Source organism: Oratosquilla oratoria, chromosome 24 (assembly GCF_046742065.1).
Source record: "Oratosquilla oratoria isolate Oo_2021 chromosome 24, ASM4674206v1, whole genome shotgun sequence".
Lineage (NCBI taxonomy): Eukaryota > Metazoa > Arthropoda > Malacostraca > Stomatopoda > Squillidae > Oratosquilla > Oratosquilla oratoria.
In genome coordinates, this window is record NC_134800.1 from 1,600,724 (window position 1) to 1,615,288 (window position 14,565).

The 14,565-nt window shown below is 43.1% G+C and overlaps 1 protein-coding gene across 13 annotated transcripts in view; it reads right to left on the minus strand.

Annotated features, from left to right (window-relative positions):
- The window catches only part of LOC143038370 (uncharacterized), a 163,199-nt gene that overhangs the window by 26,376 nt on the left and 122,258 nt on the right, over positions 1–14,565 (minus strand). For 9 of the 13 annotated variants that reach the window (XM_076207426.1, XM_076207415.1, XM_076207416.1 and 6 more), the window contains 4 exons: positions 6,410–6,536; positions 5,605–5,788; positions 3,625–3,711; positions 2,264–2,350 (listed from right to left, as the gene is read on the minus strand). In XM_076207426.1, the coding sequence (XP_076063541.1) occupies positions 2,264–2,350; positions 3,625–3,711; positions 5,605–5,788; positions 6,410–6,536 (485 nt within the window). The remainder of the gene's footprint in view (positions 1–2,263; positions 2,351–3,624; positions 3,712–5,604; positions 5,789–6,409; positions 6,537–14,565) is intronic. The other 4 variants (XM_076207425.1, XM_076207427.1, XM_076207422.1 and 1 more) reach the window with 3 other exon arrangements.

Genomic DNA, 14,565 nt, shown 5'->3' on the forward strand with positions numbered 1-14,565 from the left:
TCCATGTTTCTGCCCCATACAGTGCTGTCAACACAATCACACTTTCATACAATCTCCTCAAAAATACAAATACAAAAATATATTGTGATTAGGTAAAATACATATACAAATATATGCACATACATCAAGTTTGCTATGTGCATACACTGTACAACATATGCATACACATTATACATATGTTTTTCTATACATAATCTTGTTTACAGTATTTATGATACGATAAGAATGGTTTGTATATTTTGTTACAACAGGTCAGTCATTTTCTTCTTCAAAAGAGTAAGCTTGACTCAATAAAGAAACACATTCAAATGTACTTCATATTGCTTTGGATCATATAGGGATTTCTGAAATCACTTGTCAAATTCACAACAGTATTGCATATACCAATCTTAGTCATCCTAAATACTAGTGCATTAAGTTCCTTATGATATCAAAGTTTATGTATTCTAGTTTTGTATAGACAGCATAACCTAGCAAGTTCTTTAAAACAGAACCTTGAATAAAACTCTCATATATAATAATGATAAAGATGTATATATATACTTGTATGAATCTATACAATGCCCAATTTCACAACATATGCAAAATACAAGCAGATTGAAAAAAAGTAACTTGTTCAATAATAACATGGCTAGAACAATTCAATATTTCACTATGCACTGCAACATCAATATAGTACACTGAACCATCTATTACTATGGTTTAATGTATTGAGTTTCCTGCTATTACAGTTTCAGTTAATGCATTTCTCTGCCATTGTGACTACCTTAACAACTGCACAATCTCTACCATTATGCTCCAATGTGAGCTACTGCACCCATGTCCTACTTGATCGCCAAATGCAGGGTGGTGACTCACATGCTGATTGGTTGCAATGTCAGGACATCTGGGGCACTGATTGGCTGTCAACAGCCTGTGACTTCCTATTCCTGCCTTGCCATTAATCTCTTGACGTGGTTTCTAACTTTTCTTTATACAAACATATGTTAAGGTTTCTTTAAAGATTTATAGAATGCAAAAATGGGTTAAAGATATGGTCAATTTAGGGGTCATGATACAAATTAAAATTACTGTATTACCATAAATTATTTAGCTTAGCTGTCATTAACTGATAGTGGCATTAATTATGAACAAGAACTGTGGGTTAACTGTACAGTATATCTGATAATTCTCTCTGTGATCCATCTTGCAGGACCACCTCTAGCGGGTACTTATCATTGGTTCTTCCATCACTGGCCCCAACAATGAGTGAATATACATGTGTATAAAAACAAAGATCTGCACAAATACAGATGTATTTTTGTGCTTATGAACACCAAATCCACATGTATATACTTTAAAATTTTTATTAAAACACCTAAATTAGTAATAAATTGTTGAAAAGCATAATAGTTGCAAATGGGATTGTATAGATTTTCTTTACAACTCTACAGTATTAAGCAACTAGTCATTAGACATTGTATTTAGTCATTGTTTTTTAACATCTTTTCAGGCTTTTCAAAAGTTGTCTATTATAACTTGTAAAGGAACCACCATTTATATTAACGTGTTTCCCAGAAGCCAAGAACAAAAGCACTGATGTTTATTAGTAATGATATTTTGGAGGGATGGATGCTAATTTCATCAGGTTGAAAATATTCAAATTTAAAATAAAAAAGTGACAATTCATACATTCTATGACCAATAAATGAGGCATTTCAATTTCATTGCTACCTTATACAGGATTATACCAATTGGGTGCAACTTTCCAAAATTTTGGCTAATTCTAGAATCCTCCCTCCTGTTTAGCCAGTGTCACCACAAACTAGTATGAGAATAGCTAGTGCCATTCAACACCTTACTTGTGTTCCACTGTTGTTAAAATATGGTCCAAAATGTGCCCTTATCTGCTGTCCAAGTGGAGGTGAGAACCAACAAATCATCAACCCAGGTAAATAACGACAAAAAGTAGGTGTGGTACTAATGTGGTTATAATGAAAAGCCCACATTGTGCAGAGAATGACTCCGATATCCGTGTGCAAGCACAATTACAATTTGAGAGATTCTTTTAGCATCAGATGAATTGATTAAAGGATTATGAATACATTTATTCATCAACCATAAAAATGCACTGCAAAGAGTGTTTTAAATTAAAACACTCTTCTAATTTACAGGGGTTAGTCACTATGTCAATAGTAAAAGAAATGGCTAGGGGGAAAAACTAAATAAATCTAATCCTAAAATCAATTCAAGACACACAGTTTCTCCCAATCCTCTTACTCACAAAAGTAACACTGAGGGCCTTCGCATGGAGCCAAAACATTGGGCACAATCGCGCTGCCAAAAGTGGGTGACAGAGTAGTCGGTATGCCTAGATTCAGGGGTGGACATGGAGGATAAATGTTAGCTACCACAGTGGGTAAAGGCAAAAATGGTTATTTAACATGTTCATTATGTAATTAGAGAAGGATAATGCTAATAATATAAACTACAATATAAATGGATCTATGGAAGACAATTAAGAACTTTAAACATTTAGGTCTACTGGTGTTTAAGTACAGTTTCACCATTGAGTTTCGTACTTTTATGGATAGAGATTCTTATTTCCATATGCTATAAATGAAAAAGAAGTCTCTACCATAGTTCTTTAATGAAAGGGGAAAATCTCTATGTTAAACATCATTCTAAATGTTATAAGGGTGGTAACTAGATTTAAAGGTTATCTTGACAAGTAATAGTCAAATATTTTTGTGCTCCTGCTACAAACATCTTGTGCTGTGTCATAACAAAAGCTGTACAAAGGATCTCCAATTCTTCCTGCACTAATGTTGATCTCGTGACCCTAACAGGAAAAGTTTGCAAGTGAGTGAAATGTGTGGTTGCAATCTGATATTTCATAAAGGTGTTACAATGTCATGGACTCTAAATGGCAACATACGCAAACATTTCTTGCAAAGATACGCCACATCACACATCAGTGTAACACCTGCAACATTTTAAGATTATTACAAGTGCGCATGCATATATATATATATATATATATTCATTCTATTATGCAACAGTTGAAACCCATGCACTTGCATCTTTTGCAAAAGAATTTTTTCTTGAATTGTTGAAAAAATCACCCCCCCTTATTGCAAGTACAAAACCCACATTTTAACGAGACAATAGACAAAATCTGACCCAACTGAATGATTAATTCACCTCTACATGGGTAGAGGAAGAGTTGGTGGAGATATGTTGGAACCTTTGCTGTTTTAGCATTTCAGCCAATGGGGTCATCTTCAGAAAACTTTCTGAAAATGGCCCAATTGGTCAAAACATTAAAGCAATAAAGTGTTCCAATGCACCTCTGCCATCTCTTCCTCTAAGCTTTCTGAAGACAACCCCACTGGTCAAAACGTTAAAGCAATAGTGTTCCAACACATCTCCACTGACTCTTCCTCTACCCATGTCCTCATCTGTCTTCAAATCTATTCATTTACCTATACACTCAAATACATCTTCAAATGAAAGTTAGTACACCACTGCATTAAGGTTTCTAGAATCAATCTACATTCCAGGACAAGATTAGACCTCCTATCCCTTGATCAGTTTGTAACAGCTGTGTACTACAATTACAACTTTTGCAATACAGCAAAATACCATTGTCATTCTGCCTCATAGTTGAAGATGCCATGATTACAGTGGGCAGGGCCCTTGGTAGGCAGCTGTGGGTGATGCTACCCAGAGCTATAAGAGCAGGCAAAGTTAAGGAAAGGAAAAAAAAAGCTTAGATTGCAATCTGAAAAATCATACAAAGCACTGCATCTGTTATGAAAAAGACTGTTAATTCATAATTAGTACCTCAGGAAAATACTACACATAGCACTAATACACATTATATTTCAAACGCAGTGTCATACACTATCCATATACTATGTTACACACACACACACACACACACACACACACACACACACACACACACACACACACACACACACACACAAACAAACAAACAAACAAACAAACAAACACACACACACACAAAATAGACGTTTGGAACAGGTTCGATGAAAATGTGGTGTGTGCAAAAACGATACATGAATTTAAAAATAGTCTAGATAAAATGAGATATGGAGACGGGTCACCACAAGCATAGCTCCCCTTCCCGTAAAATACACCTAGGTAAATACACACACACACACACACACACAGAAATTAAGGAAGATCACATGTTGAAAAGATATGAAGAAATATAGTTTTCCATAGATGTATAAATATGTGGAATAGCTTAGAAGGTGATATAGCCTAAGCTCAACAAATACACCAGTTCAAATATAAACATAATTGGAAATAAAAAATGTTGATTAAGTTGGAACCATACATGAATTTCTAGGTATGTTAGAAAATTAGAGAATTGGAGACAGGACCCAATAGCAATGTTCCTTTCCTGTATACTACAATTAGATACATAAAAACAAACACACACACACGACTCGGTAGCGTGGTTGGTAGAGTGCTGGACTGGGAAGTGCGGTGGTGCTCGCAGTAGCTGGTTCGAATCCTGCCCAGGGCCGAAATTATTTCGGTATCACTGCACTTCGGGTCGTTACTCTGACTCTCGTGGGCAAGGAGTTGGGGGTGTGTGTGTGAAAGGTCATAGCATTACCCATAGATCGGTCATACGACCTCTGAGCTCTCTTCCGGGAGGGAAATAGCTGTCGATCACGAGTCCAACACGTGATCCAAAGACCAAGGTGAACACACACACACACACACACACACACACACACACACACACCTACCTGACGGGCATATTAGCAATATTGTGGGAGAGACATATGGACTCCTGCAGAATGTTAATTTGGCTTTTCACTATATGAGTGAAGAGATGATGAAAAACTGATAGAAATCCTGATCCAACAAAGACTGAAATATGTGTCACTGGTATGTTCCCCACACAGAATGAAAGATACGAGCAAGATTCAGAGAACACTAAGAATAGCAACCAAGCTGCTTCTCAGCCTGTCAGACAAACCATACGAGGAAAGCACTGGATTTGCCAACATTGAAATATCATAGGGAAAGAGTTGACTTGGCTATAGTATCCAGGCTGCTTGAAGGAACTGACTAAACTGACAGATATTTCGATTAGGGATGATAGGGCTTTAAGAGGTCATGAAAACAAATTGAGAAAGATTAAATGTCTATAAGACGTGAAGAAATACACCTTTTCACACAGATGCATAAATACTTGGAATAGCTAAAAAGTGATATAGCACAAGTTGGAACAATAAATTTTATTACATGGATGAGGACAGAATGAGAAATACATAAAAACCCTAATTCATCTAAGGTTGGAATATACAACAGTGGTATGGTCCCTACAAAACGTGAAAAAACACACGCGCCCATGTTTGTCTGTGCACGCACAAACACACACACACACAAATACTGTACTACACAAATACAACATGCACACACACACAAATACTACACAAATACAACATGCACACACTCCCACATACATGCACGCACTCGCACACACTTCATATCAATCCACACCTTCCATACAGAGGAAACAAATTAAAATACTTCCATTTTTGTTCACTATACAACTTCTGAGAACTTTTTACTTACTTATATTACAGTTTGGACCAGAATATCCGGCCTCACACTTGCATTTATCCGGCTTGTCACAAACTCCATGGATACAGTGTTCTGAGCAGAATGGTATACATCGGTATTCGTCATCTCTGTGTTTAGCACGTACTTTTGTAAATCCAGAACAGCAAATGTCAACAGTACGGGTCTTAATTTTGGTCTGAAAAAGATATCAGACAATTATGTCATTAATAAAAACAATGTCTTAAAAATAATAAAAATATCAAATAAATTAAAAAATAAATTAGTAAAATATAGGAGGGCCAAACAATTACCCCAAGCTCAGTACACCCCTTCTACGACCCAGAGCATTAACCCTTTCCATTCGGTGACGCCTACGTAGGCGTCATGATGCCGTCATTTTTACTATATTTTGTAGTTGTAGCTGAGTGACCCCCATATTCTGTGAACTGGCCTGATGACATTTTCTGTGATTATTAATATTCAGAATGAAAGAAAACGAATAATACAGCTGTAACTTTATATTTTATAATGTGTGCATCAGGCAGCCGATGTTGAGAATTTGACTCGTATTGAAGAGGTGCATCTATCCTCGGCAATATCTTCCTGTCACAAATGTACCCCCCCCCCCGAGAAATCCATACATCCGTGGATCTCAATCACATAATTTCCTTGTCTGCCACTCTCATGAACCCAAAAACAGCAATATCCTCAGTGTCATGCACCCAAAAACAGCAATATCCTCAGTGTCATGCACCCAAAAACAGCAATATCCTCAGTGCCATGCACCCAAAAACAGCAATATCCTCAGTGTATTTACCTGTGTCTTATATTCAATTTTGTAGTTGATCTTGTATTTGGAGCACTTGGGTGGAAAGCTGAAGCAAAAGGTGAAGGTCCGTATTTGATAGGGCGAGGTGTACGACACGTTGATCAAGACGGTGTGCCTGAAACAGAACATTTGAATGAGAAACTCAGTGAATTCGTGACAGAATGAATCCCTTACATGAAAAAGGCAAATGAATTAGATAATTCATAATATAAAATATACAAAAACAAAAAATAAAAACATCAACAGTATTGATAATAATAGTGATCCCAATTAATGCTTCTAACCTCGGATCCCTTCCTACTGAACGTTAGGTGATTTGTGTAGTGATTCCGACATCTTCTAAATATGTACACAAATCCCGTATGGAGTATTTGGTGCACAAATTTTATGCAGTCAATATTGCAAGCCCTTTAGGAACATCCCTACGGACCAGAGTCACGCAATATTTCTTTACGATTGGAAACAAATCCCCACCTAAAAAAATATCTATCCATCATTTCTACTGCCCTGTTTAAATTTCTTCTGTACATTTTCTCTAACTCCACATTTCTTTGGCGTGATGTCCCCATAGATAGAAACACTGGTTATTGTTGACGATATATTATATATATATATATATATATATATATATATATATATATATATATATACATATATGAAGATGTAATATACGAAAGCGCTCTGCTTCGTTAGTTTCTTTTTCCAAGTGGTCTACTTTGCATAAGTGAACACACGTACCCGTGTTCTTATTAGCATATACATATATATATATATATATATATATATATATTGTATGCGTGTGTGCATTACGTGCATAGGGACCAATGAACAAGATGGATGTCAGATAATGATCTCCCCCTGCCCGTCTTCCAAACAAGTCAACGGCCTCAACTCCATCAGGAGGTACCAGCCCAGAAGGGCTGGCACTCGGTTTTCATACCAGACCTAAGATATCTATCAACTTGAAATGTATTTCCTCCGTTGACAACTGGCGACTGATCCCTTTCTCCTGAGACGACAAACCAGCGCATAGAACCTGTCCCACTGTCACCCACTAGCGTGAGTAGGATAAGATGTTTTGTGTCCGCCAAAGAATACTGTAATAATGCCACATTGTGTGTTATGTACTTTGTATTGTGCATTGGTTATATTGATAAATTGTTGTAAATGTACGAGTTGCAAGAAATGAGGCGACGTAGACACGTGGGAGCGGATGGGGGGACGGCATCCGAAAAGTACATTTACATCAGTACAACCCGGTGCTCCGCATAACTGCGTAGTGGTGACGTCATCAGCGAAGGTTGTAAAATGACGCACTCCCCAGAGAAGTTAATGCAATCTTACCACGAGAGGAGACAGACGGGTTCCTCTCCTTACTTCACGAAGACTTTGATGTCCTTCTACAGCCCCTCGGCTGAATAGAGACAACCGTCTCTCTTCACGACTTCACGACGATGTGTTGGTCCTTCTCCCGCCACCCAGCCCTCCCACCCCTGACTGAATTGTCAACCCACTCTCTTCAAGAAAAGACGCCAGTGTACGTTCCTTACCTCTCTCAGGCTTCACTGTACAACCGTACACATATGTATCACTATGTCACACACCCATCACGTGTACACGCACGGAAAAGATCTTGTCATGCGATAACCCGGTGATAGACAGATGATCAGGGCAGATGCCTGATATTGACAATCAATCACATAACCACTATATTCTTTAATGAAAGTGTATATATTATATTATAATATATATATATATATATATATATATATATATACATATATATATATATTATATATATATGCATATATATATACACCTATATATATCCACAGCCACATCTATATATATATATATACTCATATACATATATATATATACACACACACATATATATATACACATACACACATATACACTAAAAACCCACTGTTGATTGGGTTTAAGAAAAGAAAGGAAATAACGATTTCCGTATATTTCGATCACTAGCTGTGATCCTCTTCAAGCGGAATACAGGACAGTGGACAAGGTGCAGGGATGACCCGTCATCCAGGAGGTGCTCAGATAAGAGGGAGGGTGGAGGGGTGTGGAGTGTATTCAGGGATGGAATGGGTGGGAATGATTTTATGCCTTTTACTTTTTGGCTACCTCCCTTGTAAGGGGGAAAAAGCCTTGGTATATGTATGTATGTTTGTATGTATATATATATATATATATATATATATATATATATAAACTCGAACATATATATATATATATATATTAGATACGTGTGGCTCAACACACACACACACACACACACACACACACATCTATTAATAAGATGTAAACCTCGGCCATGGCTGAGGCAATGATGTAATGTTATCAAATTAGTAATAGGAACCTGGCACCCACGTAGTCGGAAATGCCAGGTCAGCAGCTTGACCTGGGACGCCAGGGCCGATCGGGGGGGGGGGGCAGCCTGGGCGAGCGAGAGCCTCGGGGCAGTCATTCCCTAAGATTTATAAAATGTGAACAGAAGAGACTTTATGCACTTGGAGCTTCTTTAACCGACGGAGGCAATAGGTAATTGAAAACCCACGTCCTAACTCGATGCCATGTGTAATATTTTCGTAAATAGTCAAAGCAGAATTGATAATAAAATGTTGTCTGTTGGTAGTTCAGGGTTTTCCTCCTCCCTCTGATAGAATAACGAGGTATAGAATTTTCGTGTCATTACCCCTTCTGGTGCTGGATAACGATTTGTTATCAACTGCTGGAAATGGGCACGTAGTACCAAAGGGAGCACACGATATACACACTGATACAACACGCACAAGCGTTGGTCGACTCATCCACGAGAGGGTCCAAGGAATGTTGCCAGCCACACTGGGGCTCCGGGTTTGTAGTTACAAACTTTGGCTTCCACCCACCACCCCTCGCTCCTCCTCCCCACCCCCTCTCTTCCTCTCCCCTCTCCTCTCGCCCCTTCCCCTCTCCTCATCTCCCCTCCCGCCGCTTCGGAGGGGAGGTGACGAGGCACAGATTCGTCCTCATCCTCCTCCTCCACCTCCTCCTCCGCCTCCTCCTCCTCCTCTTCCAACTCCTTCTCCCCCACCTCCTCCAACGCCTCCTCCTCCAACTCCTCCATCTCCTCCTTCTCCACCTCCTACTTCTCCTCCACCTCCACCTCCTCCTCCTCCTCCTCTTCCAACTCCTTCTCCCCCACCTCCTCCAACGCCTCCTTCTCCTTCTCCTCCTCCAACTCGTCCATCTCCTCCTTCTCCACCTCCTACTTCTCCTCCACCTCCTCCCACCAGCGACAATGGTAATCACAGGCAAAGTGGACCTTTCAGAAGGGGAGGACGACGAGGAGTAAGGGCAGGGAGGAGGAGGGAAGAGGGAGGAGGTTGTGATACAAGTGGGTGGGGATCATGGTGGTGGTTTCAGTGAGGTTGGAAGATTTGACGGTGAAGAGGGAGGAAGAGTAGGAACTGAAAGGAGGCGGGAAGAGGAAGAGGAGGAGGACGAGGACGACGAGGAGTGGGAAGGGGGAGGAGGGGAAGGGGGAGGGAAGGACGACGAGGAAGGGGGGTGGTAACGAGCAGCAGGAGAAAAAGGAGGAGGGGAGGACGTGGGGAGAAGGACGAGGACGAGGACGAGCAGGAAGAGGAAGAGGGGAGGTGGAGGAGGGGAGGAGGACGAGGAGGAGGTTGGGAGTAGGACAAGGACAAGGACGAGGAAGGGAGAACGACGAGGAAGAGGAGTAAGAGGAGGACGACGAGGAAGAGGAGGACGAAAAGGAAGAGGACAGGAGGACGACGACGAGTAGGGAGAGGAGGAAGAGGAGGAAGAGGAGGAGGAAGAGGAGGAGGAGGAGGAAGAGGAGGAGGAAGAGGAGGAGGGGAGGGGGAGGAGGAGGGGGAGGAGGAGGGGGGGGAGGGGGGGTGGGGGGGAGGGGAGGGGGAGGAGGAGGGGAGGAGGAGGAGGAGGGGGGGAGGAGGAGGAGGGGGGGAGGAGGAGGAGGAGGGGGGGAGGAGGAGGAGGAGGGGGGGGAGGAGGAGGAGGGGGAGGAGGAGGAGGAGGAGGAGGGGAGGAGGAGGAGGAGGAGGGGAGGAGGAGGAGGAGGAAGAGGAGGGGGGAGGAGGAGGAGGAGGGGGAGGAGGAGAGGGGGGGAGGAGGAGGAGGAGGAGGAGGAGGGGTGGTGGTCTCTCGTTTTGCCATGGCACCCTCTCCAAATTTGAAAAAATAAAATAAATAAATAAATAAATAAAATAAAATAAAAGTAATCAAAACCTCGTGGGAAAGAAAAAAAGTTTGAAATATCAATTAAACGAAATAATAAATTCAAAATAAAATAAAAAATATCTTGACAATTTAAAGTGATTGGGATAGGTTGAATGTGGGAATATATATATATATATATATATATATATATATATATCTATATATATAGTATATATATATTATATATATATATACAGTAATACACACACACACACACACACACACACACACACACACACACCTCAGGGCTGAAATAATTTCAGTATCGCTGCGCTACTGGTTGTTACTCTCTTCCGGGAGGGTAATAGCTGTCGATCACGAATCCAACACGTGATCCAAGACCATGGTGGTGAATCACATAACCAAGGGTTCAAAGGGAGAAGGCAAGGCTAGTTTGATGGGGAACTTATAAATAAAAAAATAATAATAAATAAAATAAATTTGATTAAATAAGAAAATAAATAAAAATTAAACTGCAATGGAAAATATATACCCCAAAAGAACACAGGAAAAATAAATAATAATAATGATAATAATAATAATTTTATTTATAATAAACCTTGTTACATGTAGATACGTCACGTGATGTGCCATGTCACGTGATACGTTACGTCGCGTGATACGTCACATCACATGATACGTTATGTCACATGTGATACGTCACGTAGTACGTCAAGCGATACATCACCTCACATAATGCGCTGTCACATGTTACGTTAATCGTTACGTCACGTGGTATCACACGACGTAACGTTACACATATCACGTGGTACGTCATGCAGTACATGACGCGACACCTTGCGTCACGTGAGGCCTCTCACGTCACGTCACGTGAGGACGAGGCGCTATTGATTGCCGGACGGACCAACGTCAAGCAGAGTACGGACCCGGAGGCCGGGGGGGGGGGGGTTAAGAGGGGGGAGGGGAGGAGGAAAGGGGTAGGGGAGGGGAGGAGGAAAGAGGTAGGGGAGGGGAGGAGGAAAGAGGTAGGGGAGGGGAGGAGGAAGGGGGTGGGGGAGGGGAGGAGGAAAGGGGTAGGGGAGGGGGGAGAAGAGGGAAGAGGGGAGGAGGGGGAGAATAGGGGAGGGATAGGGGAGGAGGGGGAGAGGAATAGGAGAGGAGGAGGAGAGAGGGGAGGAGGAGGGGAGAGGGGGGGAGAGGTAGAGGAGGAGGGGGGGGGAGGGGAGGGGTAGGGGGAGGAGAGGGGTAGGAGGAGGGGGGAAGGGGAGAGGGAGGAGGAGGAGGGGAGGGGAGAGGGAAGGGGAGGGGAGGGGAGGAGGAGAGGGGAGAGGGGGAGGGGAGAGGGAGGGGAGGGGAGGGGAGGGGGAGGGGGAGGGGATGAGGGGGAGGAGAAGGAGAGGGGGAGGAGGGGGAAGGAGAGGAGGGGAGGGGGAGAGGGAGGGTGAGGAGAGGGAGGGGAGAGGAGGGGGAGGGGAGAGGGTGTGGTAGTAGAGGGTGTGGAGGGGGAGGGGAGAGGGTGTGGAGGGGGAGGGGAGAGGGTGTGGAGGGGGAGGGGAGAGGGTGTGGAGGGGGAGGGGAGAGGGTGCGGAGGGGGAGGGGGGGGAGGGTGCGGAGGGGGATGGGGGGGGGAGGGGGAGGGGGGTAGGGGGAGGGTGTGGGAGGGAGAGGGGGGGGGGGGGAGAGGGGGGGGGAGGGGAGGGAAGAATGGGGGGAGGGGAGGGAAGAATGGGAGGAGGGGAGGGAAGAATGGGAGGAGGGGAGAGAGTGGGGGTGGGGAGAGGGGATGGGGCGAAAGGGAGAGAGGGGGAGAGGGTGTGAGGGGGGAAGGGGGGCTGGGAGGGAGGGAGGGAGAAGGCGTTGTAGGGGCAGGGGGAAGCGTGGGAAGGGGAAGTTATGTAATAAAAATTAATTGTGACGGCAAAGACACACACACACACACAGACACACAAACACACACATATATACGAGTACATACACACACACACACACACACACACACACACACACACACACACACACACACACACACACACACACACACACACACACACACGAGTTACTACCTCCTGCTACACACCTCAAACCATCCCTTTTCCCATATCTGTTATCCACAAGGATAGAAGCGCTGGTGAACCACTGACCACAACACCTCTTCTACCCCCTCTCCCCCTTTCGCCCCTCCCCCTTTCCCCCCGACCGAACACAAAAATAATGTTTATCTACACCGAAATCCAAACATCCACTTTAGCAGCCACTCCCCTCCTCTCCCCTCCCCCGCGGGGGTGGTGGGCGTGGGGGGGCACGCCCCCCCCTTTCCCAGGTCCTTGAAGGTCCAGCACCCTTCCAGGAGGGGGCGGACGGACGGCGTGTAGGAGCTGCCTGACGAGGTACGCGTAGTCTACGGACGTACACATTAAAGATGTCAGATTGAGAGAGGAAGGCGGATGGTGATCGTGGTGCGCTTGGGTGGTGGGGTTGGACCATGGCGTCGCGTGAGCGTGAGCGTTGCAACGTCAGGAGAGATTCCGAAGGCTGCTGGTGATTGTAGAGCGCTTGTATCTTGGGGTTTGACCATGGCGTCGCGCAAGCGTGGCCGTCAGGAGAGAGTCTAGTCGAGGTCAGTCCCACGACGGACTAAAATAGTCTCACGTCTAACAGAAGACCGTCTAAACTAATAGGTGGCAGCACATCAGGCTAGTTTGCTACTTGCTTTTGCTATTTCGAATAGAAACGACTTCGGTTACAATATTCAAGACTTCCGGAAGAATATCTCAACAATGTGTCTCAATTCATATTCCAGGTTTAATTTCCCTTAGTTCGTCATTCAGCTTCTATAATATGACTCAAGAGTAATTTGACATTTGAAAAACAAAAGATCGTTTACAAAGTAGTCTCTACTCAAAAGAAGTAGCAAAACCAAGTAACATGCTAGCGAAAAATGCCTAGTGTACCGCCAGCAGGCATTTAGGCTCCGCCCCCAGGCTTTTCTCTATTTGTAGGAAATTCTAAAATTTTCTATTTATATCTTAGACTGTTTAGGTAACAAGCGGGCTGGGGATGACTGACAGAATTATACTTATTATCTATTCGAGTGTAACACCAAACACTTGCTCTTGGTAAAGACTTCATTATCCTTATGAAACAATGATTTTTGAGCAAACGACTTAACCCCCCCCCCTCTCCTGGATCCTCCTCACGCCCCCAAGAGGGGTCGCGACCCCTAGTTTGGAAACCTATGATCTAGACCAGGGGTGGGGAACCTTTTTGTGCATGAAGGCCACCTTACAATTCATCGTCCCACATAGAGGCCGCACTGATTTTTTTTTTCAATTATTTTACCCCTTTTATTATATTATAAGTTTCAGGTGTATAATGATTTCAGGCTTAAGAAATATTCAAGGTCTTTAAAAAAATATATATATGTATATCAAAGGCCGCACTTGATGGCCCGGAAGGCCGCAGGTTCCCCACCTCTGATCTAGACAGACACTGTACTGCGGGATTTGAACCTTTGCGTTTGTTAGAGTTTGCCGCCTCAGCTGAATAAAATCAACTGGCGACATAGAGGAGGAAGAGAGTGGTCGAACATCGAGGACAACAGGAGGAGCCTTAGTTAACGAGAAGCGAAGCGGCAGACCCTAGGGGGGAAGACCTGGCGCGTCATTGAGGTGTTTACGTGGAGATGTGACCTCAGACTCTACAATTTAGACTTCACCGAACTTGAACATATCTTATTTTATTTTGTTTTAGTTTGTTTTAGCAATAGATGAGAAAAAAGGCCAATGATAAATCTAGGTCTTCGAATAAAGCAGATTTATTTTTTAGTGAGAGAGAGAGAGAGAGAGAGAGAGAGAGAGAGAGAGAGAGAGAGAGAGAGAGAGAGAGAGAGAGAGAGAGAGAGAGAGAGAGAGAGAGAG